Source organism: Scleropages formosus, chromosome 13 (assembly GCF_900964775.1).
Source record: "Scleropages formosus chromosome 13, fSclFor1.1, whole genome shotgun sequence".
NCBI classification, from domain to species: domain Eukaryota; kingdom Metazoa; phylum Chordata; class Actinopteri; order Osteoglossiformes; family Osteoglossidae; genus Scleropages; species Scleropages formosus.
This window is the reverse complement of record NC_041818.1, coordinates 10115565-10136632: the sequence shown is the minus strand read 5'-3', so window position 1 is coordinate 10136632 and position 21068 is coordinate 10115565. Positions and strand designations below refer to the sequence as shown.

At 49.5% G+C, this 21068-nt stretch overlaps 2 protein-coding genes across 3 annotated transcripts in view; one reads left to right on the top strand and one right to left on the bottom strand.

Moving 5' to 3' along the window:
* Nucleotides 1-833, top strand: part of macrod1 (mono-ADP ribosylhydrolase 1) — a 73036-nt gene extending 72203 nt beyond the window's left edge. Inside the window, exon 11 of the transcript XR_003798086.1 lies at nt 8-833. The gene's annotated coding sequence lies outside the window, so the exon portion shown is untranslated. The remainder of the gene's footprint in view (nt 1-7) is intronic.
* A 4187-nt stretch (nt 834-5020) lies between these two features.
* On the bottom strand, nt 5021-20693 carry rps6ka4 (ribosomal protein S6 kinase, polypeptide 4). 2 transcript variants are annotated; one of them, XM_018737391.2, is made up of 18 exons: nt 19396-20693; nt 17086-17157; nt 16488-16555; nt 16117-16267; nt 15359-15474; nt 14963-15070; nt 14722-14802; nt 14342-14445; nt 13989-14139; nt 13682-13843; nt 12982-13107; nt 11350-11483; nt 10896-10989; nt 10513-10683; nt 9472-9663; nt 7401-7560; nt 7145-7308; nt 6469-6815 (listed from the first exon to the last, which is right to left on the bottom strand). In XM_018737391.2, exons 1-18 carry the CDS (start codon nt 19484-19486, stop codon nt 6594-6596), a joined length of 2367 nt encoding a protein of 788 aa, XP_018592907.1. In that variant the 5' UTR covers nt 19487-20693; the 3' UTR covers nt 6469-6593. The 2 variants fall into 2 exon arrangements, with proteins under 2 accessions (XP_018592906.1, XP_018592907.1); XM_018737390.2 differs by lacking the exon at nt 19396-20693 and having other exon boundaries at nt 5021-6815; nt 16488-17349.
* Nucleotides 20694-21068: the final 375 nt, after the last annotated feature.

Sequence of the window (21068 nt, the reverse complement as noted above, 5' to 3'; positions counted from 1 at the left end):
TGTGCAGCATGAGAGAAATCCATTAAAGCGACAAGGGGCTCGGTGACTTAGGGATGCGGCGTGGGAAAAGCACAGCATGTCGTGCTGGTGTCAGCGTTGCAGTCTGGGAAATGGGTGATGACAGCATTAGTGGCACTTCTGCACGCAAGGAAGATGAAATTAAACAGAGAGAATGTAAATGACAGGGCTCTGGCGCACTGTGTGACCCTTTCTGATTGCACCACGCTGTGTCCTGTATCCGCGTCTTCTCTGCACGCATATGAGGCCCCGTGTAGAAAAAGCAATAAAGTGTGTTGCGCGTTTCCAGGTTTTGCACAGCGCTTGTGGTGGAACCTTTTTCGAAGCGGTTTTGTCACCCACAGCATTGGGTTGTTGTCACTGCGATTAAGACTTCATCAGCGAATGATGAGGATGTGTGTTTGAGGAGGGGGCTGCACAGGGTTTTGTTTCCCTCCCCTCCATAGTGCTCCCTCCTGTCTTCAGTCTTATCCAAAATAAGACCCGCTTCCTACACGCACACTCTCACAGATGAGTATCTGAAGCAGCCGAGACCTGGTGGACATTGCGGAGGGAAGAGACTGGTAGGACCGTTACACCTCCAGTCATTATGGCGTATTAGCGTTCTCCCTTCCTCTGACCTACCTCCTCCGTGTCTTTTCCCCTCCACACTCATCCTCCATACTCTCTTTCCTTATTGCTCTGTTTTACCTGTTCCTTCCCTCCCTCCTGCTGTCGATCCGTCATCCTCCAGCCTCGCATCCCACAAAGGCTCTTCTCGGATCACTGCTCCTCTCAGCTGCTTCCTCCTGGAGATCTATCCATCCATCTCTCTCTCTCTCTCTCTCTCTCTCTCTCTCTCTCTCTCTCTCTCTCTCTCTCTCTCTCTCTCTCTCTCTGTGTATAGTTTAAATTAAACATTTTTTATTGGCAGGAATAAACTGACATATAACATAGTGATATTATTCTGGAACAAATGATAAAGGAAATGAACTGACTGATATAACAATAATCGTTGTCATTATTGATGTGAATAACACAATCAATTATTGCGCTGCAGCTGGGGTTGTACATCTCTGTCCCAGCAGGAGTCGTGTAGTATGTCCACTATGTTGGAGTGTGTGTGTGTGTGTGTGTGTGTGTGTGTGTGTGTGTGTGTGTGTGTGTGTGTGTGTGGTGGCGGCGGCGGCGGCAGCGGCAGCAACAGCAGCAGATGGGCCACCTGCTGCCACTCGGGGCAGGATGTCACAGGACTTAGAAGGCAGGACGGAAGAGGACTAGAACAGAGAAGGGAAGGAGGTACTGTGAGGGGTCCTTTTTTCCCAGCAGGCCTGAAGAGAAGGACCATGAGAGGTGGTGGCTGTGGCTCTCGGGTTAAAGGAAGGTGGGGGGGCCATGTTTAATGGCACGGGGAGGGGGGAAGCGGCTTGTGAAATGAAAATGGCTCTTTAGCCGAATCCAGGACACTCGCAGCTCTACTGGATCAATGCGCTGATTTACTGTCTGAAAGCCTGTCACAGTGCTGCAGACGGGGTGGTGATGGAGGTGGGGTGGGGGGTGGGGGGGAGACAACTTTGAGAGGATATTTCTTGTTTCGGTTAGCTGACGGAATGGCACGGTGTGTTTTGGGGACAGAGTACATCAGTCTACGTGGAGATCCTTCCATGTGGATGGCTGAGTGACTCTGTGCGCGTGTGTGTGTGTTCATACTTTGCACGTGTCCACATCCACTGTCCCTGAGCCAGATGTCTCTGATCCCCTCACAGATGTTGGCTGCTGTAATATTAAAGCGCAGTGTATAAGTGTGTGGTGTGGTGTGGCGTGGTGGGTGGATGGGACTGACACATGTTCCTCCCCAACAGCCGGGTGATGCAGTATTGAAGCATGCAGGCGTGCGTGAGGTGGCACGGGCACACTTATACACACATATACATACAAACAAGACTGTTCGCTGAGCCGCACTCTCACAGGTATAGACACAGGTGGAAAAGTGCCACTCTCTCCCACTTTCTTCCGGGTCTCTCAGGGAACACATTCAGCTCCTGACAGCAGGCGAAACACACACACACACACACACACACACACACACACACACACAGAGACAAAAGGGAAAACAGGCATTGAGTTCTGCACTTGAGCTGGCCTGGAGCCCTAAGTACTCAGAGATCCCAGTGCTCTGCTGGTCTTACCCCCCGATGCAGCATGATTGCATCCAGAAGCTCCAAGGAGAGCTGGACCTGCGTTGCCCGAGGCCACAAGTGGCCTCTGAGGTTCCGCGCCGTGCGCTTGCCGGAACAAAGCACCCCCCGAAAAGCAAACCCGTATTACGGAAACGTCCATCTGTTTTGGACTGGAGGCTCCACTGCTTTTAAATACGTTTCTGTTTGTTATTGCAGCGACTCCTCTTTTTGGACGTATGTGAGCGGTTCTGGGCCTCATCTGCTTGCTGGAACTTCTCCTTGCGTTAGTTAACGCTGTTCTCCTCCCACAGGAAGTACAGATTAGCGTTACTGTTGCGCTGGACCAGAGCTGCACTGCCCCCGAGTGAAAAGAGCGCATTTCCTCCATTTCCGTGCGTGTGCGTGTGCGGGGCCGGGGGGCAGTGCTTCTGTCAGACGTGGGCACACACTGATTCTCTGCATCCGTCTCAAGGTTTTTATTTTTATTTTTATTTTGAGTGTTTAATGTATTAAAAAGGCCGGGTAATGAATTATAATCTTTAATGCACGGAGCGATCGATACTCGGAGAAAATAAATCAGCTTTTTACTCAGAGCGTGGAAGGCTTTAATACACTGGGTGAAGGGGGGGGGGGGGGGTGGTGGTGGGAGGGGGAGCAAACGTGGGTACGCGGTACGGGAGATGGGAGGTCAGCAGGAGAAAGCGAAGAGGAGGAGAGGTTCGCACAAGGAGACCGTTATGGGACGGGCTCAATGACTTTGGGCAGGAGAATGTCTCTCGGGTCTCCGGTCTCGGCGGTACAGACCGGGACGCGTCGGACCGTGGAGCACCGGACATGAACGCAACGCCCCGGGCAACCGTAGCGAGCGGTCAGTTGGTGTTACCGTGTGGCTCTGCGCCAAAGTCCATAGAGGATCATAACATAATGCATGTTCATATGATCATGTGAACCCACTGAAGGAGCAGAAACCTGTGGGGCTCTGATGTGTATTCAGTGAAGTCAGTCAAGCTTGGCTAGTCAATAATGGAGAAGTCTGTGTTTTGGGAAGTCAGGATTAAAATTTGATGGTGAGGGGAGTGAGGGAGGCAGGGAGAGCAAGAGGGAGAGGGAGAGGGAGAGGGAGAGGGAGAGTGTTGTCGGGAGACACTGCTGGCTCTTTACTCAGCTGTTAGGCTGACTGACTGGCAGGCCCACGATGGCAATGTGTCACTTCACGCCCTTCTCTTATTCGCAAAAAATAATTCCGTGTCCAGGTTGATTCCTTCCGTTCGCACACATCGTTTGCCAATCGGTGGAGTGCGCGTCCGCTCGGCGTCGGCGTTTTTACCGCTGTGTAAACACGGGCGTTTGGCAGCCTGCTGTTCGTGTTGAGTGGAAGTAATAGAGACCGGTGCTACACCGTTTCCTGTTTGTACCTTTACTGCAATCCTGACTGCCCCACGCTTCAGTAGATCACTTTCAGCTGCAAAGTCATCCGCGGAGACTCCGCTCGTGAGTCGCGCTCCTCTTTCCGCTTAATTCGCCGTACGTAACCGCTGTCCACTGCTCATTAAATTATTATTCACCTTTGAGCCTGTGTGCAAATGCCAAATGCTTGCGTTTTCTTGCATCAACATGTCAATGGGTGACTGCGCGTCTCTCCCTCTCCCCTTTTCCCATTTCTCCCTTCTGCGCCTCTCCCTCCCCTCCGATCTGGGGTGCCCTTGGTTTGCGCAGGAGCCGCCTGAAAACAATCAGGCCGCTTTAATAACTTGCAAGTGTCCCCAGGCGAGACATCCATCCGCCCTAATGGTGTCAGCAGTCTGTGGGCGTAGCGCCACACTGCCACCCGGTGTGCAGGGTGGGCAAGTGCATGGTTCTCTGGTCAGCCCTTGTCCCAGAGACCACCTCGGTACGCTGGATTGGAGTTAACTTGGTGCTGTTGGGATGTTGATTCGTTTAGTCATACAATGCAGATCTAGCTAAATTACCAGAAAACTAGGAATAAGTTATTGATCCTTATTTATGGTATGCCTTGGCAGTTGACAGTGATGGATAACTTTACATGATTTATCCATTTACACAGCATGCTGTTCTTACTCCATCTTACTTCTCAAAGGTACTATAGCAGGAGCAGGATGCAAACCCAGGACCTTCTGAGTACAAGGTAAATCCTCATCGCTGCAGTACCCACTGTCCCCTGGGCTAAAACAGTTCACATTACTCCAAGATTAAATGTAGGTGAATTCCTTCAGAAAATACCGTTCAGCATTAATAGATGTGTATAATTTTTTTCCAATAACTTACACTATGAAAGACTATACATTAAACATTCTAAAAATATATCCCGACAAATTGTGATAGTGTTATAAGAAATCCACACATTTTCTTAAATATTAGGTTAGGCCTATGGGAGCTTAACTAGTCTGCACATGAAACGGTGAATTCTAATAAATTTGATGTAATTACCACTAGTGTCAAGGGTGGGGGGGGGAAAGCTTTCCTGATCACCAACATTGACACCCAACTAGGGTTAACTATCACCAAGTCCCATTAAAATGGATAAAAAGGGGTATTAAACCTAAAGCTGAATTCACTACCTTGAATGAGTCCATCTTGGACATAAATGGTGAACGAAATGGATGTTGGCATCTGCATGGCCATGAAACATTTGTGTAAGTTAACAGGTTTAGGGCATCTTAATTTTATACATTTAGAGGATTTCTTTTAAAAAAAAAAATTGAGCTCATATAACATTTTGAACAAACAACCAGGGACCAATGGATAGTATTTTTTTTTAATAAAAATTTCCCAAAACATTTTTTCATTTTGGTTAAAATACTTAATAATACAACCATACCATAGTCAGGTAAAATGTACTTGACATTGTTAAAGATCAGATATTAAAAGTTTAATGCATGATTTCATTTCACAAAACTTTTTTTTTTCCTTTTGCTGTTCATGAAACCAACTCCTCTTGCAAAAAGGTACTTCATCACATGACACTTAGACATTGTTTAAAATTCAACTAAAATCATTAGGTTGAGAAAGACATCTAATGACACACACTAATGAACTTAAAAGTAATAGAAATAAAATACACTTAGAACATTTCACTGGCCCAGCCTTTCCCTAACTTCTATGGATGAGAAATTGAGAAGAGTGTGTGTGGAATATGTCTGATGATGCAGAGTGTCACCTGCACAGACATCTCCACACAACAACAACAGCGGGCGGGAAACGGGAAACACAACAATGTGTCAAAGACAGGTTAAAGCTGTATAGCAAATTATGGACAAAAATGAATCCGCTGTACTCCCCACGCTTAAAAGCGATGACAAAAGTGGTCGTGCAGTGCCGTCTTCGCTCCCTGCTCCCATGGAGGCCATGGTGGGCAGCAAACGGTGGCATGAAAGTCCATTCAGCTCTCAGTGAACATGTATGACAGCAACATTTCACAGTCAAGGCTTTGAAGCAAAAATGGGTTCAGGAATAAAAACAAATCCATAAAATACTTAAAGAAAAAAAGAAAAAATCCACAGTGTCATGACAATTTATCTGGTTCCACTGAAGCACTTAAACTAAAATACTCATGTAAATGTTTCTCTTGTGCTTGAATGACTTCTGCAATAAGTTACAAACGCACACCCTGGCTCCACGGTTCGACTCCTGCTCACAGCCACACCTCCCGTGAAGACGGCAGAAGACGAGAGCCCTGCAAGAGACCGTCGAGGTGCTCTGCCCTTGGGGATCATCAGTCTTAGTACTTGGACAAGGGCTCTGCAACAAAACTTTGGCTCAAACTGGGGAAGCAGTAAAGAGGTCTGTCTGGGAATCTTTTCTACCAACATGTCTCTCGCGCTGCCTTTGTGGAAAGTGCATCGTGGCTCTGAAGGCGACAAGGTTGGGGGGATTGCAGGCTGGAGATGTGACAACCCCCGCTGGGTTACAGAAGGACTAATGAGTGGCAAATGGGGGTTTAATCTCATGCTCTGAACCATCATCCTCTCCACACCCACCAGCAGGGCTGCCCCATCCAGGTCCTGGGGATTCATGGGCCCAGCAGCAGTGGGTTAAGCCTCCTGGGCCAGGACTGGGAAGCTCACAGGGATGAAGCTCTGGGGCTTTAATTGCACTGCTGGATCCTGATGCTCCTGCTCCTACTCCTGCTCCTCTATGGCTTCAGCTGCTTTTCAGTTCCAGCTGGACCTGCCTCTTGGACAACCACCCCTTGGTGCTGGTTGATGAGATCAGCAAGTGGCAGTTCAGGAGCAGCCTTCTGTTGGTGAAGGAAATCCCTTCAAGGTATTGGGTCAGGAGAGTTAATCTTGGATCAGTGCTTGGGGGTACAGCTTTTCTCGCTCGCTCTCTGTCCATCCGCTTCCGTTTTCGCACGTTGCGGCGTGTGCGTTCCGCGGTGCTTTTCCAAAGCCGCCCCTAAGTCCGAGCCGTGGGCTCGGAGCTGGGCGTGGGCCGCGCCTTGGGGTTGGCGGCGGTGCCCGGCGGAGGGGCAGACGACGACGAGGAAGACGAGGAAGAGGAGGAGCTCCGCCGCGTCTCCACCCCAGTGCTGGTCATCTTCATCTTGCGGCGCTTGGCCAGCGGGGCGTTGTCCACACTCTTCAGGAAGAAGCCCTCGCGCTTCCCTTTGTTGAAGGCCTAGCGGGTTGTAGGAGGAGGTTAAGCAACAACACTACTGAATGTGGAGAGCAGGACGGTTTGCGCCTCACACTGTACCCGATTCATTACATTTTACACCATTGTGTAAAATGGTTTTACAAAATAATGTAGCATTAAAATGGAAAAATACCGGAACCTTTTTTCCAATTACAACTATGCAACAATGGTGCCTCGCTGTAAAAGTGCTCAGAAGCCCTCGGGTCCAGAAGTCTCCCACTGCTGATTAAAAACAATTCCCTATGGGAACACTGGGCTTTAGTTTCAATTCCTCTCCCTCTCTCTCCTCAGCCCACCCCCCCAACTCATACCTTGTACGTGGCGTTGACGTAGGTGCGGACGGTGGGGCCGCAGGACTCCAGGACGTCAGGCGTGCGCAGGGGGGTGGAGGAGAGAGCCCCCCCGCCCTGGAGCCACTCGTTCTCCCTGAGGGCAGACAGCTTCAGCCTCTTCTCTGGGTCCACTGTCAGCAGGCCTGCGTGTCCCAGGGGGGATTGGGTGAATGCGTTCACTCGGCAACAGTGGTACGGTGGAATGAGGGTAGGCGGAGAGAACCTATAACCATACCTCTCACCAGCTCCTTTGCCTCCTCGGACACGCCCCTCCAAGCCTCACCATCCAATGAGAAGTCACCTTCCTTTATTTTGCGCATAATATCTGCCGCATGTGATGAAGTCATCCTTTTGGTCTCACTTTGGAAGGGTACTTGTCCAGACAGCATGGTATACTGACAGACATTGTCAAAAACATTTCACTGTCAGTTCTCATGTCATTGTCATCCTGTTTTAGCAATAATTTCACAAATTTGAGGTGTTTTCAATATCAAAGCTCCTTTCCTTCACGATAATTCTATATCTGTAAAGTAAAATACCATACAATTTTCCTATAACCTATTTTTTTTTTTTCCTCTTCTATAATTAATTCTTCGCTCTCCTCCTGTTGCTTCCCATCTGCCTTCCAAACTGCCAGAATCTCGCTGCTGGTGAAGAAACCCTTACTGGACCCAATTACAGGGCAGTTTGTCTTCCCCCTTTCTTCTCAAAATTTCTGGAACCCTAACCCTACAACCAGTTCTCTATTGTTTGCCAACAATGATCTCCTTGCCAGTTATGCGTCTGGATTTAAGATCAGCCACTTCCAGAGACCGCACTCCATGCAGCGTCAGAAGCTCTGCTGTCTCCTAGAGCTGCCTACCTCTCCTAAGTCCTCATTCTACTCCATCTGGCTCTGCAGTATTTTACACTGTCAACCACAATATCCCGATTTTCTCTCATGGACATCGGGTAGATCCTCCCAGGTGGATTCGTACACCTCCCCGTCTTCCCCTCAGCCTCTCTCAGCTGGTGTTCCACAGGGCTTTGTGCTGGGCCCCATACTCTTTTTCTTCTCCTTTTCCCTCGGCTCTGTCGCTGCCTCTCAGGGATTTTCCTACCACTGCAATGCTACCCATACTCATCTCTCTGTTTTTCTCCTGTAGTTACAGACTTATTCTCACATATTGCTGCCTGTCTCTCAGACTTCTGTGCTTGATAGACTGATCACAATCTACTCAACTCAACCTCTCCAAGACTGAGATCCTCCACCTCCCAGCAGGTCTGTCCACCTGTGGGGAACTCTATCAGACTGCTCATTTCATCTGCTCCAGTGTTGAAGAGCCTGAGCCGAATAACAATCGACTCAATTCTTGCTCCTCTCAATGCATCAAAGCCATAACCCAGCCCTGCAGACATGCGCTGCATAACATTCACAGGATTCACCGTTATCTCACGACACACTCTACGCTGTTTCTGGTCCAGGCCACGGTGATATCTCACCTGCACTACTGCAACTCCCTCCTGTCTGGTCTTCCAGCCTCCACCACCAAACTTCTTCGATTGATACAGATGCTGCAGCGCTAGTTGTGTTTGACCTGCCAGCGTTCTCATGTATCCCCCCCCCATGTCTCTCGCCACTGGCTGTCTGTAGCTGCATGGTTCACGTTCAAGATTCTAGTTACAGCCTTCAACACCATCAGTGGATCAGTAGCTGGAGGACCTGATCACTCACTATTCCTCAGCCAGACCACTACACATCTCCACCTATGGCTGCTTGGTCATCCTCCCAGGGACAAAAGGTCCAAAATCAACAGCCCAGAGGTTCTCTGTTCTGGCAATGTGGTGGAATGAGCTCCCTTTCACTCAGAACTGCTGAATCCCCATCAGCATTGAAAAAGAATGTCAAAACCCATCACCTTCAGACCCGTTTCTCTCCTGCGCGACATGCTCCCTAAACTTTCACTACATTTATTTAAATAAATAAATTCCCTATCAATTCTATATCTATAGCTGTTCATGTAATGCATTCTGGCAAAAATTATGGTTTTAACCTAAGTAACGGAAGAATTTTATTTCTGTATCTGTTTTGCTTTGTTGATGAAACACACTTTTGTTTACGCAGTTTTAGGTTGCTTTGGAGAAACGCATCTGCTAAATGAATAAACGTAAGACTTGGAAATCACACTAGAATTTAAGACAGCAGTTTGGATCCATACAATCATGGAGGCTTACACAGTGCTGTTCATATTGGATGAAGACAGACAGGCATTAGGAAATGGCACATCTCTGTCGCTAGGCAACCAGAGTACAAAAGGAGGCAGTACCAGGATGACGCCCAGGCTCCAGAGGTCGCAGGCTTGGTCGTAGCCGGTGCTGTGGAAGAGCTCGGGTGCGGCATACTGAAGCGTGAAGCATGGCGTCTGCAGAGGGGCGCTGCCAGCAGGGCACAGCCGTGCAAACCCAAAGTCGATGACTTTCAGTACAGCATCCTCGCTCCCATCTGCAAACAGCACGTTCTGCAAAGGGAAGACGCACAATCACCACAGACCTTCAACCACTTGAGTGCTGATACACCAGAGTATGAAGACTTAACCAGCAAAAGCTCCAGCCACAGAGTTTGGGTAGTTGGGGAGGGGAAAAAAAAAAAAAAATTACAAATTCAAAAACAGCAGACTGCTATGCAGTAGATACTACTATTCAGCATTGGAATACATTTTTTTTTAAGCTCACAATTAGCGCTTTAAACACCAGGTAAATTATGATCCCAGTGATTATTGCAAGGAGGTGCCATGGAATGCAGAAACCAGCACAACCTGCAAGGGCTGAGCTGGAAGAGCACCTTTCCTACACACGTTACTTTATAACTTAGTAAAGTACCTGCTTTGTTCTGCTTAGTACATTCAGCATTAATGACTGTAAAGCTTCCTCCACAAAACATTAGTTTAGCACAATGCCAGCTGAGTAATCCTGACAATTAATTAGGGTTTCCATCACAGGTACTTTAATATTGATGCACAACAATGTTTGAGGGACTGCTTACACCATTAGAATCTAATTATCTGTTTCAAACAGCCCATTTTTTCCACATTTAAATTACTTTATGTATTTAGTCTAAAGGACTTTTAAATGAATTTCATGAGACTTGTTTTCACGGACAGTAGCTTTCACAGAAACGCAGAAGTAAATGGAAATGAGGCAACTTCACTGAGAAAGCATCATCAGTGGCTACTCAAAAAAGAAAATTATTTTATTAAACAAACAATTTCGAGCAACCCACTTCTCACTGTTCTACCTCCAATTTCCCATAGTAACCAGGCCAGGGGAAGGTGAGGCTGGGTGTGTGAGCAGATCAGGGTGAGTCATACCTCAGGCTTGAGGTCACGGTGCACAACTCCAGCATCATGCATGAAGCTCACTGCTGAAACCAGGCTTCTCATGAGCTGGCTGGCCTCCCCCTCTGCAAACAGCTTCTTCTTCTTAATGCGCTCCAGCAGCTCACCTCCCCGCAGGAGCTCCATCACCAGGTACGTATGGTACTGGGAGCAAGTGCAGAAACAAGGCATCACGTGAGTCAGAAAGAACTTCCACCTCAAGGGCTGCTGGGGCACCTAATATGTACGAGTTTTGTTTGATCCATCAGACAGGAACAATCAAAACTTGGAACATACACAGGGGTTGTCCACGTATGAAAAAGAACAGAGGGAACTGCAAACGTGGGATGTACGTGTGAGAGAGTGCGTTTGGCTACCTGATCATGGTAAACGTCGTACAGTTTGACGATGTTGGGGTGAGCCTCACACTGCCTGAGTGCTGCAATCTCCCTCTGGGTGTTTGCTTCCATCCTGGAACAGCCAAACACATCCGTCAAGACACGGCAGACACTGCGCTGCTCTCTAGGAAAAAAACAGCTATGATATTAATAACAGCATAAGGTCAATATAAACATTAATACATAGCATGTGCTACATTTAAAGTACAATTGCTTTGGACAAAGGCGTCGGCCGAAGAAAGGAGAAGGACGGATGGATGGACGGACGGACAGAGACAGACGTACTACAGGAACTCCTTTCTGTGAAGGTAACCCGAGGAGAGGACAAAGAGCCTGTTACTCCTCAGCAGCAGTTCAGTGCCACAGCAGTCCCTCCCTTAAAACGCTACGAGGGAGCGAGTGCTCTGTCGCTCAGACGAGGGGCAGCACCCACCTGCGGCTCACTATTTTCACCGCGTACTCCTGCCCGGTCTGTCTGTGCCTGCACTTCCTGCAGACGGAGAAGCTTCCCTCCCCCAGGGGTACCTCCTGCAGGCAGAGCTCATACTGCTGGAAGAACTGCGAGTCCTGGGACAAGAGGCAGACACATAGAGGAAGGGCACATAAAGCACGTTGTGTCACAGAGGCCTTCCTTAATCGAGCCCTGTACGGCGGTAGCATAAGGTGCGTCGTCGCCAACAAATCCGATTGAATAAAAATTCGTCTTGTAGGCTAACGACATCGAAAACATCAACGGTGACGTAATGACACTTTTATTGCCGAAGTGGTGTTTAAAAAGAGCAACGTATAACCGGGTGTGCTTTAGGAACGGTCGGTTATCAGCTGAAACTCGTTTTTGTGACAAGTTAACCCCAGAAACAAACATTAAATGCTACACTTGTGTTCCCACGGCACAGAAATTTCGTACTCCTCCTCCTGCGTGACACAGGCGTGGAAACATCGTGAAACAGAACACGAAGTCGACACGAGTCAACGTTTGGTAAAATTTAGATAGAAATGCCCACTGAACATTTTAAAGAAGTAGCAGTTGTACGAATGCACGTTTTCACTTTATGATCATTCGTTGATTTCTAAATTACATTTAGCAGATTTTTTTTTTTTTTTTGTTCAAAGCAACTTTCAAATGTTAAGCCACTTACAGTAATTTACCCTTTTATACAGTCAGGTAACTTCTTTACAGGAGCAATTTAGGGTAAGTACTTTGCTCAAGGATATTAGAGCAGAAGATCAAATCTGACCAGAGACAGCAGCTCTCGCCACTATGCTACCTGCTGCCACAACAACTAGTTGAATATAATTTAAAATCAAGTGCATTTCTAGAATATAAAAACACACTTCAGTCATTTTAAAGAACATGCGGTAATGCTAATAAATTGTGTGTGTTTATATATAATATGTATATACACACACACGTACGTATATAAATAAAATAGTACACATAGCATAACTATCAAACTGACAAATGAAGCCAGCAGAACAGGTTGCTGTGAAACACACGGACACTAATAAGGGAAGCTGAGAACTCCGAGCCTGAGATATGCGCAGGCCTGTCGGAGCCTGTACAACTGTTGTATCCCACAGTACTTTCACAGGTAAAATGAGAGCACTGATCCCACAGTCTTACCACAAGTTAAAAATGAAATACCGCATGGTTCAGCACTGGGCACCAGTTAACACTCTGTGAACACCCCAAGGCACAGCTTAATTCATCTGTCATCAAACAACACCTTTATTCTCCTTAAAACTCGGGAAACTTTTATCATTTGTTTCATTCAGATAGAAGTTATCATCAGGATAAAATCACCTTAATAACAGAGGAAATCTCAAGAGGCACGTGTTCAGTTGCGGTATATCGGAGGGTAGCCGAGGAGGTGATCTTAACAAGAGTTAGAAACTGTCTTCGCTATCTCCACATGAAAGACACAAGTGCTTCAGTAGAGAAACAACTGCGAGCGAGCAGGCTGAGGAGGACCCGTTCCGTCGTTTCCCCTCCTTTGCAGTTCTGAACACGTTCGTATAGTATAGTACTTTCCGGCAATGCCCACATCAGAGGTGCGGTCCATACCTTCAGCATGGCACTGCGCTCTACGCTGGCTGAACCAGGACGCTCCGGGCTCATCTGAGTCTCCAGAAAGTCTCCCATCACAGCATTTCGGTTGAACAAAATGGAAGGAGCAATGAAGGAGTAGCCCTAGAGCACAGCGACCACAAACCAAGTCGAGAACACAGCGTTAATTTGGTGGACTGCTGCACCTTCCTCACGTGGCACCAGCAGAGTATATTTGAGTCACCTCTATTAACTCTACTACACTATTAAAACTAGTAAGATTCTTCAGTGTATGGAGTCTACTCGGCATCGGTGTCTTTTTGCAGGTCTTGATTTCACCACACCAGTGACTGCTGGGGAATATACTGCAGGTGGATTATGTTTGTGGTTCATTTTATTACCACCTGCCTACAGTACGTATCAGTTGCAGTTGAGTTCCGGCCTATCAAGTAGTGCAAGAGAGATCTTTAATCCCACACGTATTTTCCAGCCCATCGCACAATACGTTTCGTCACAAGCGTCGGCATTAATTGCCCTCGTAAAGAGCCGAATCCGCTCCTACGCAAACAGGTTGTTCGGGCCACTGTACGAGTCAACAGTGGGCACCTCTCGTGTACATCTGAAAGGAAGTACCTTTACTACAGTGTTTGTGTGTGAAGGTCAGGTGTCTGATGTAAATCGCTCCACTGAGGCAGCCTGGCAGACCACCCTCGGCTACCTGGAACAGCCTGTCTGTGCTTGGGGGGGTGCTGGCTGGGGAGTAGATTGGTTCCATGCCCGTGAACTCCTCGGCAAAGTTCCCCACATCCAGCTCGTTGCGCAGCTCTGGCCGGAAGGGGGCGGCCACCTTCTTCTCAGCCAAGTCTGACCAGTTCAGTCCCTTGAGAGGGTTCAATACAAGGAGCACGATTAAGCTTTAACTCAATAAAGACGCTACACAGATTCTCAGCTTCCTGGCTCTCCAACAGTACAGACTGTTAGGCGGCCTCTGATCTGGAGAAGGTCCTGTACACTGAAGGGGGCACCTTGAAGAAGGGGTGGCTCTTGATCTCTTCCGCACCCCGAGGTCCGGAGCCGAGCCTCTTGCGGGGATCTTTCACCAACAGCTTACGCAGAAGGTCCCGAGCCAACGGGCCGATTTCTGGGGGGAACGGTGGGTCGCAGCGCAGGATACGCCTGTAAGGGGAGGAGAAAATTCACACAAGGAATATGACTGAAGATGAACAGTGGCTTTTGGCAGAACAAAAGAGACTGTTCCAAAGGCAATCGCTTCACAGATACATTGTACTTTGATTCTGTCTGCTAATATACTATTTGAAAGGCAGAATCGTGTTCATGAAACAGGGAAAACGAAAAGACGGAAGAAACGAGCAGCCACCTGGACACCTCGGACTGAGAGTTCTTCTCCCCCTCTAGGGTGAAGGGTGAGGCCCCGGTCAGGAACTCGAACATTAGGATGCCCAGACTCCACCAGTCGACCGACTGCACAAGAAGGGCCACAAAAGTCAGCTCAGCAGTCAGCGACAAAGTGACAGCGAGAGTGACAAAGACTGCGGGTTCAACACCAGACAAATTCTTTACAATGTTGATCACATGACTGTTTGACTAGGCGTCTCCCACTACAAGCGACAACCCTGCAACGGACGGATTCTGCCATAATGAACAATAATGTGACGTACAGCTCTTGACCCCCTAAAGTGGACTGGACAATCCCTCCTGCGCCGTTACCAGGTTAACGAAGGGCGAGCGCATTTTCACCTTGCCGTGACCCGACTTCCCCCTGATGATTTCTGGAGCCATGTACTCGATGGTTCCGCAGAAAGAGTACGTCCTTTCCTTCTGTGGACACGGACACACAGGAAGACACGAACCTTATTTGTCAGGCAGTCATCACAACACATGGATTAGCTGCATCACATCCACCCGACATCAGTTCCCTGCTTGTCTGCCTCAACTCAGAGGCCACAGTGGAGTGGCACTGCTGGCAAAACGCACTAACCTCGTCATCCAGAAACTCTTTGCTGAGGCCAAAGTCGGTGAGCACCACATGCCCCTCGCTGTCCAGCAGGATATTCTCCAATTTGATATCTCGGTAGATGATGCCAAGCTGCAGAAAGATGGACACAAACTTTCCGTAAGACCGCGTGAAGCGGGATCGCGTATCATCACACAGGACGGCGTACAGCGAACAGGTGAAATCCTGCACCTTCAATCAGTAAATCGGGTGCAGACGCATACCGCATCGAGTCAGTGCACACTGGTACAAACAAACACCGCAGGAGGTGACAGTCACTCGAGCAGAAATCCCCTGTAACAAGCGGCTCCACGTGTGCCTGGTACTGCAGGCATTTCCAACGCACGCTGCGGACGTACAGCGGCTCCCCGACACACTCACCTTGTGCAGGTGCTCCAGCGCCAGGATGATCTCCCCAATGTAGATCCGGACCTCATCCTCCGCGAAGTGATCCCGCTGGTACAGGTGAGTGAACATCTCCCCTCCGCTCACATAGTCTGCACGCACATGTATATTTCATACTTAACATTTCCGAAACAGGACCTCGGTAGGGGGTCATAACAAGGTAGCCCTACTGGGTTATACTACATTACTTGAGACTCACGGTAGAAACACAGGGACACTGAAATCCCATGCTGACCACATTCTGTTTCTCAGTACACTAACTATTCATAAAATACAGCAGCATGGAGGGAACTGTTTATTGCACTCAGCAACTGCGATAGCACACCAGAGGAACAAAGTACCGTGCTCAAACACGACTCGCAGTCAAAACAAAAATGTCTTTCCTGCACTAACACAGTAACGACCACAAAAACCTGTCGGGCGACTGACCGAAGGTTTAGCATCCATGCGTCCCGCATTTACATTTATCTGCTTTGCAGCCTCTTTAATCCAAAAGGACTTTCAGGGTAACAGCACGGAGATGCAGCTAGTCAGTTCGCAGAATAAATTATCGTCGTAAACTCGCACGGTAGACCGGGTGAACAAAGCGTGGCCTTATTTCACACCGCACACTGCAGCGTGGGCAAAGTAAAAGTTAGCACATCCTCGCGCTAACGCAACCGAAACACGGGAGAAATGTACTTATGAAGTGCTCTGCCTAGTCTACAGGAAAGGTGCATCTGCGTGGCTCTGACCCAGAATGAGGTGCAGCTTGGAGTGTGTCTGGAAGGCGTAGTGCAGCGTGACGAGGAAGGGCGACTGGCGGATATGTTCCAAGACCTGGCGCTCAGTGCGCGTGTGTTCTGCCGTCTTCGCCTTCTGGACAATGGCCGCTTTCTTCAGAACCTGCGCGTTCACAGGGCGAAAGGGGAGTGGGTCGCCTGCCTCGAAATAAAGCATTTCCACAGTCGAGCCACAAACACTGTAAGGGTTATGCACCCCGATATCGTACGTCATCAATAGAAAGTTGGGCGAAACAAAGTGTAGGTATGTGAGGCACTCCAGGGTGCAAAACCTGGCCGTCTTCTCTAGTATCGCAGTTAGGGGACGCGAACGGGAGGCAAACCTTCATGGCATACAGCTTCCCTTCATCGTGGCCGCTGATCTTTCTCACCAGGAACACTTTCCCGTAGGCTGGAGCGGCAATCGGAGGGGCACAGAGAGGAAGATCGCAGAGACGGTGGAGGAGGTGGAAAGGAGAAAGGCGAGCGGGAGCATGAGGTTGCAGGACGCAGATGAGAGAACATTTGCAACACACGCACGGTAAATTCATACGCACATTACTGCACCTTGTGAGTATGTACGAAATAAGTGACTGACCTTTATTCTGGGATTCGTTTAGGTCAAATGTTTCTAAATTCATTAAAAATTATTCACGTGAGTAGATGGTTCGGAACGAGTCCCGGACAACCGCACGCGCTCTTGAGGCGAGACCGAACGAACCACGGCTTCTGCTCGACTGAAGAAGGAAAAGGCTCGATTTTCATACCCTACCTACATTTGCCCTGGTGTCTGTAGTAAAAGTGAAAGAGTACACCGTCTTGTGCCTGCTCACGTAAGAGAACGTAACGATAGGCGTCCCGGACAGATGAGCGAGCTGTGCAGGTGCCGAGCTGCGATATGCTGAAAATCCTTCCGGGTTCCACCTACAGAGATCATCTCACCTCCAGTTCCAAGAACCTTCAGCAGTTCAAAGTTCTCCATGCCCACTTTCTCTGTGTGTCCCGTGAGGTTAGCTGAAAGAAAAAGACAGGAATCTCAAGAGGAATCTCTTTGGATCCGTATCACATTTTTCCCCAATAACAATCGTTAATTAAAAAAAACTACCTCCTGAAGCCTTATGTCTGCTCATCTTTTTTGTTTTAATATTACTGCAGTGACGTACTTGTAATAAACGCACGGAGGTTCTCGGTTCTGGCTCCGCCGCGGCGGAACGACCTACCCCTCTCGCTCAGAACTGCTGAATCTCTGTTCGCATTTAAAAGGGGTCTTAAAACTCAGCTAAGGGGAGAGAATTTGCCCCAGGGGGAGGAGTTTAAGTATCTTGGGGTCTTGTTCACGAGTGAGGGGAGAAGGGAGCGTGAGATCGGCCGCAAACTGGGAGCACCGGCAGCAGTAACGCGATCGCTGTACCGGACTGTATTGGTGAAGGGGGAGCTGAACGATAAGGCGAAGCTCTCCATTTACCGGTCGATCTACGTCCCTACCCTCACCTATGGTCATGAACTTTGGGTAATGACCGAAAGAATAAGATTGCAGATACAAGTGGCCGAAATGAGTTTTCCCCGCAGGGTGCTGGGACTCGCGCTCCGTGACAGGGTGAGGAGTTCGGACATCCGGGAGGAACTCGGAGCGGAGCCGCTTCTCCTCCGCATCGAGAGGAGCCAGTTGAGGTGGTTCGGGGCATCTCATAAGGATGCCCCCTGGGCGCCTCCCTTTGGAGGCATACCGGGCACGGCCAACTGGGACGAGTCCCCGAGGTCGGCCCAGGCTGAGCTGGAGGAAGTTGCAAGGGACAGGGACGTCTGGGCTTCTCTACTCTCCCTATTGACACTGCGTCCCTAGCTGGACAAGTGGTCTGGAAAATGGATGGATGGATGGATGGATCTTAAAACTCATCTCTTCCGGCCGGACTCACTTTGCCCACGATCTCTTACTTTCACGTAAGGTATACGTGTTCGTGATCATGCTCGGATCAATCCTATAGAGAGCCACTCCTGCAATGCAACATAAATGTTTATATGTTTCTCAAAAAAAAAAAAAACTACTAGGAAGGTTATTATAAATCGATATTCTGGTAAAGTTTTTTGAAGCTACTTGTGTGGTGAACGTCAGTGCATGTGGTGAAGGAAACTACTTAATCACACATCTGCAACTATGTCTCTCTCTGCTAATGTAATGCACAAATTGTATTCTTCTATGAGATGTACGTCGTTTTGGAGAAAAGCATCTGCTAAACGAATAAATGGAAATGTAATGTACCGAAAGCACAGATGCAGACGGTACGTTACGCACGGGGGACATTATATGTTCATTTCAAAGTTTGCAAGTCACTAACCATAAATTTATGCTTCAACTACAGGATTACAATAAGACGCCTTATTTACGATTACGAATCTCCACGTCATAAATTGCCGTAGTTAAGAGTAAACTATGAAGTGAAATGTCACGAGTACAGGGCCAGTGGCAAAGATAAAAAGGTAAATATCTGAAGGCATGGGGGGGAGTGCGGTGGTGCAGGGGCTTTGGCCTGTGCCTGCTCTTGGGTGGGTCTGGGGTTCGAGTCCCGCTTGGGGTGCCTCACGATGAACTGGCGTCCCATCCTTGGTGCGTCCCTTCCCCCTCCAGCCTTCCGCCCTGTGTTGCTGGGTTAGGCTCCGGTTCGCCGCAACCCCACTCTGGACAAGCGGCTTCAGTCAACGTTCGTATCTGAAGGCAGGGGGGCACAGTGGTGCACGCAGCTAGAGCTGGTCCCTTACAGCTCCTGGGATGTGGGCTTAAATGTGGTTCGAACCTCACTCAGTCTGCACGTCCTCGTTGTTCGTGTGTGTGTGGGGGACTGCCCTGTGATGGGCTGGCACCATGTCCGAGGTGTACCGTGTTTTACACCCCACTCCTCCAGGACAGGCTCAGGACCAGCGAGATGCTCAAGTGGACGGATGGACTTCGGGGCCCTTTCTAGCCACACATAACCCTTCATTATGGGGGACGCAGGTACTGAATGCACCTGGCTGACGCTTGTAATCTCAAAGTCGCAGGACTGAATCCCACACGTGCTGGAGTTCCCTCGAGTGAGGTACTTGGGCTGAGCTGATATGTACTGAACGAACAGGTAAAAGCATGGTAAAGTTCACCAGCCAATGGGCCACTAAGGGTACGGTCGCGCCATCATCATGAGTCCTGCAGTGACGCTCCGGGAGCGAGGGACAGAGAGGGACATGGAGGGACAGGGACACGGCGCTGGCGGTACGTACCGTCCGTGAGCTGGTGCTTGACCGTACAGCCCTCCTCCCGGAGCTCCTCGCCGGTGTCCTCGCCGCTGCTGGCCGAACTCTCCCCGGACATGGTGCTCACGAGCGTGCGCTCCGCCCCCACACCTCCTCCACCCGGCTTTTACAGTAACTTTACTGTAGTACTGAACAAGCGCGCGGATACCGATATGTGTGCGTCGGAAAGGGACGTTAGGAAAAAAGCGCGCGCGCACACATGTCCGTCGGCGCGAGGTGACACCTTTACCAGCTCTGTGGCGTTAAGTCAAGAGCTCGTCTGCGTTCCCGAGCTGCACGGACTCGGAGCGCCGGTTCCCACGCAGCCCGCCAGCGTTCGTGGGGGGGGGGAGGGGGTGTCGCACCTTCAACGCCGCCGCTGCCGCGCGCCTCCCTCGGGAACGGGTCGCATCCCCCGTGACGTGACGTGTGGCGGAAAGCAGCGCTCTCACCTTAGCTTATTCTAGCATGTCTGTGCAGCGCAACAGCCGCCATGCCGGAGCGGAGCCCTGTCTGTGTCACTGCTGCCATCGAGCGCTACCAGCACAGCAGTTTCCTCTTTTATAATTTCAACATCGCGCGTAGCTCGGCCGTCGACTCTACTATTAGTAGTAGCGAAAAATTCACCCGGCAAAATCGCTTCCGCTGCTGCTCGCGATCACTCACTCACTCACTCAGTCAGTCCGTGGCGGTGGCGATTCCAGCAAAGCAGGTCGCTGTGCTGCTGGCCGCCCCACACGCGCTAGCCTACCGACATCGGTGCCGTCGCCGCTGGTGCGCTGCTACCGACAGCTCGCCAAGACAAGTGAGAGCTTCCCGTTCGCCGAGGACGGACGGACGGACACCGCAGCAGCACAGCAGCCCTCCGCGCTGACAGACCGCGAACCTACCTAACCGCAGCGTTCGTTTCCTTCCTAGCGGCGGCGCATAACCAAACACCTCGCCTTCTTGTCGCGTCTGGAGGCAGAAGAGCCCGAGCCGTGTTGGAAAATAGGACCGCGGCCACGGCGAAAAGATAAATAGTGGAGTACGCCGCTCGTAGAAAACGTACAGAGTGTTAGTATATGTGTAGAGGGTGGAGGACAGGGTGGGGGGAGTGGGGAGGTGAGGGCTACGGGGCCCGAGGAGGGCCAGTCCGAGCGGGAAACGGTGTCGGAACCGGGCGGAGCGTTTCGCCTTGTGAAATAGAGCGCCGCGCCGGGAGAGGAAGGAAGACAGGGAGGCGGGTCGCCGCAAAGAGGAACGAGTCCAACTCCCACTGACACCGTGTTCACTTAGCTACAAATAAATAAAAGGCACCATATACGTTCATGCTGGAAATACAAGACACTACTTTAAGAAAATCGCAATTTAAGCAAGTCTAAAGGCCTGTATTAAGGCTTGAGAACTTGCATACGGGCTTCGGTGCAACTTTTTGATTCTTCATTTTTGTACTGGGCCTTTTTTTTTTTTTCCCCCATGATTTTTGTGTTTTATTTCTAAAATCAATGGTTAAGCCTCCCACGGAACCATCTAAACCAGGGTTGTCCTTAGGGCTGCACGCTGCCTTCCGTTCCACGTAACGGAGCCTGCAAGAAACGTTTGCGCAACGATTAATACAGAGCACACCTGGCATAAATACTATATATTCTGTCGAATCACACAATAATGCAGCTGTAGTC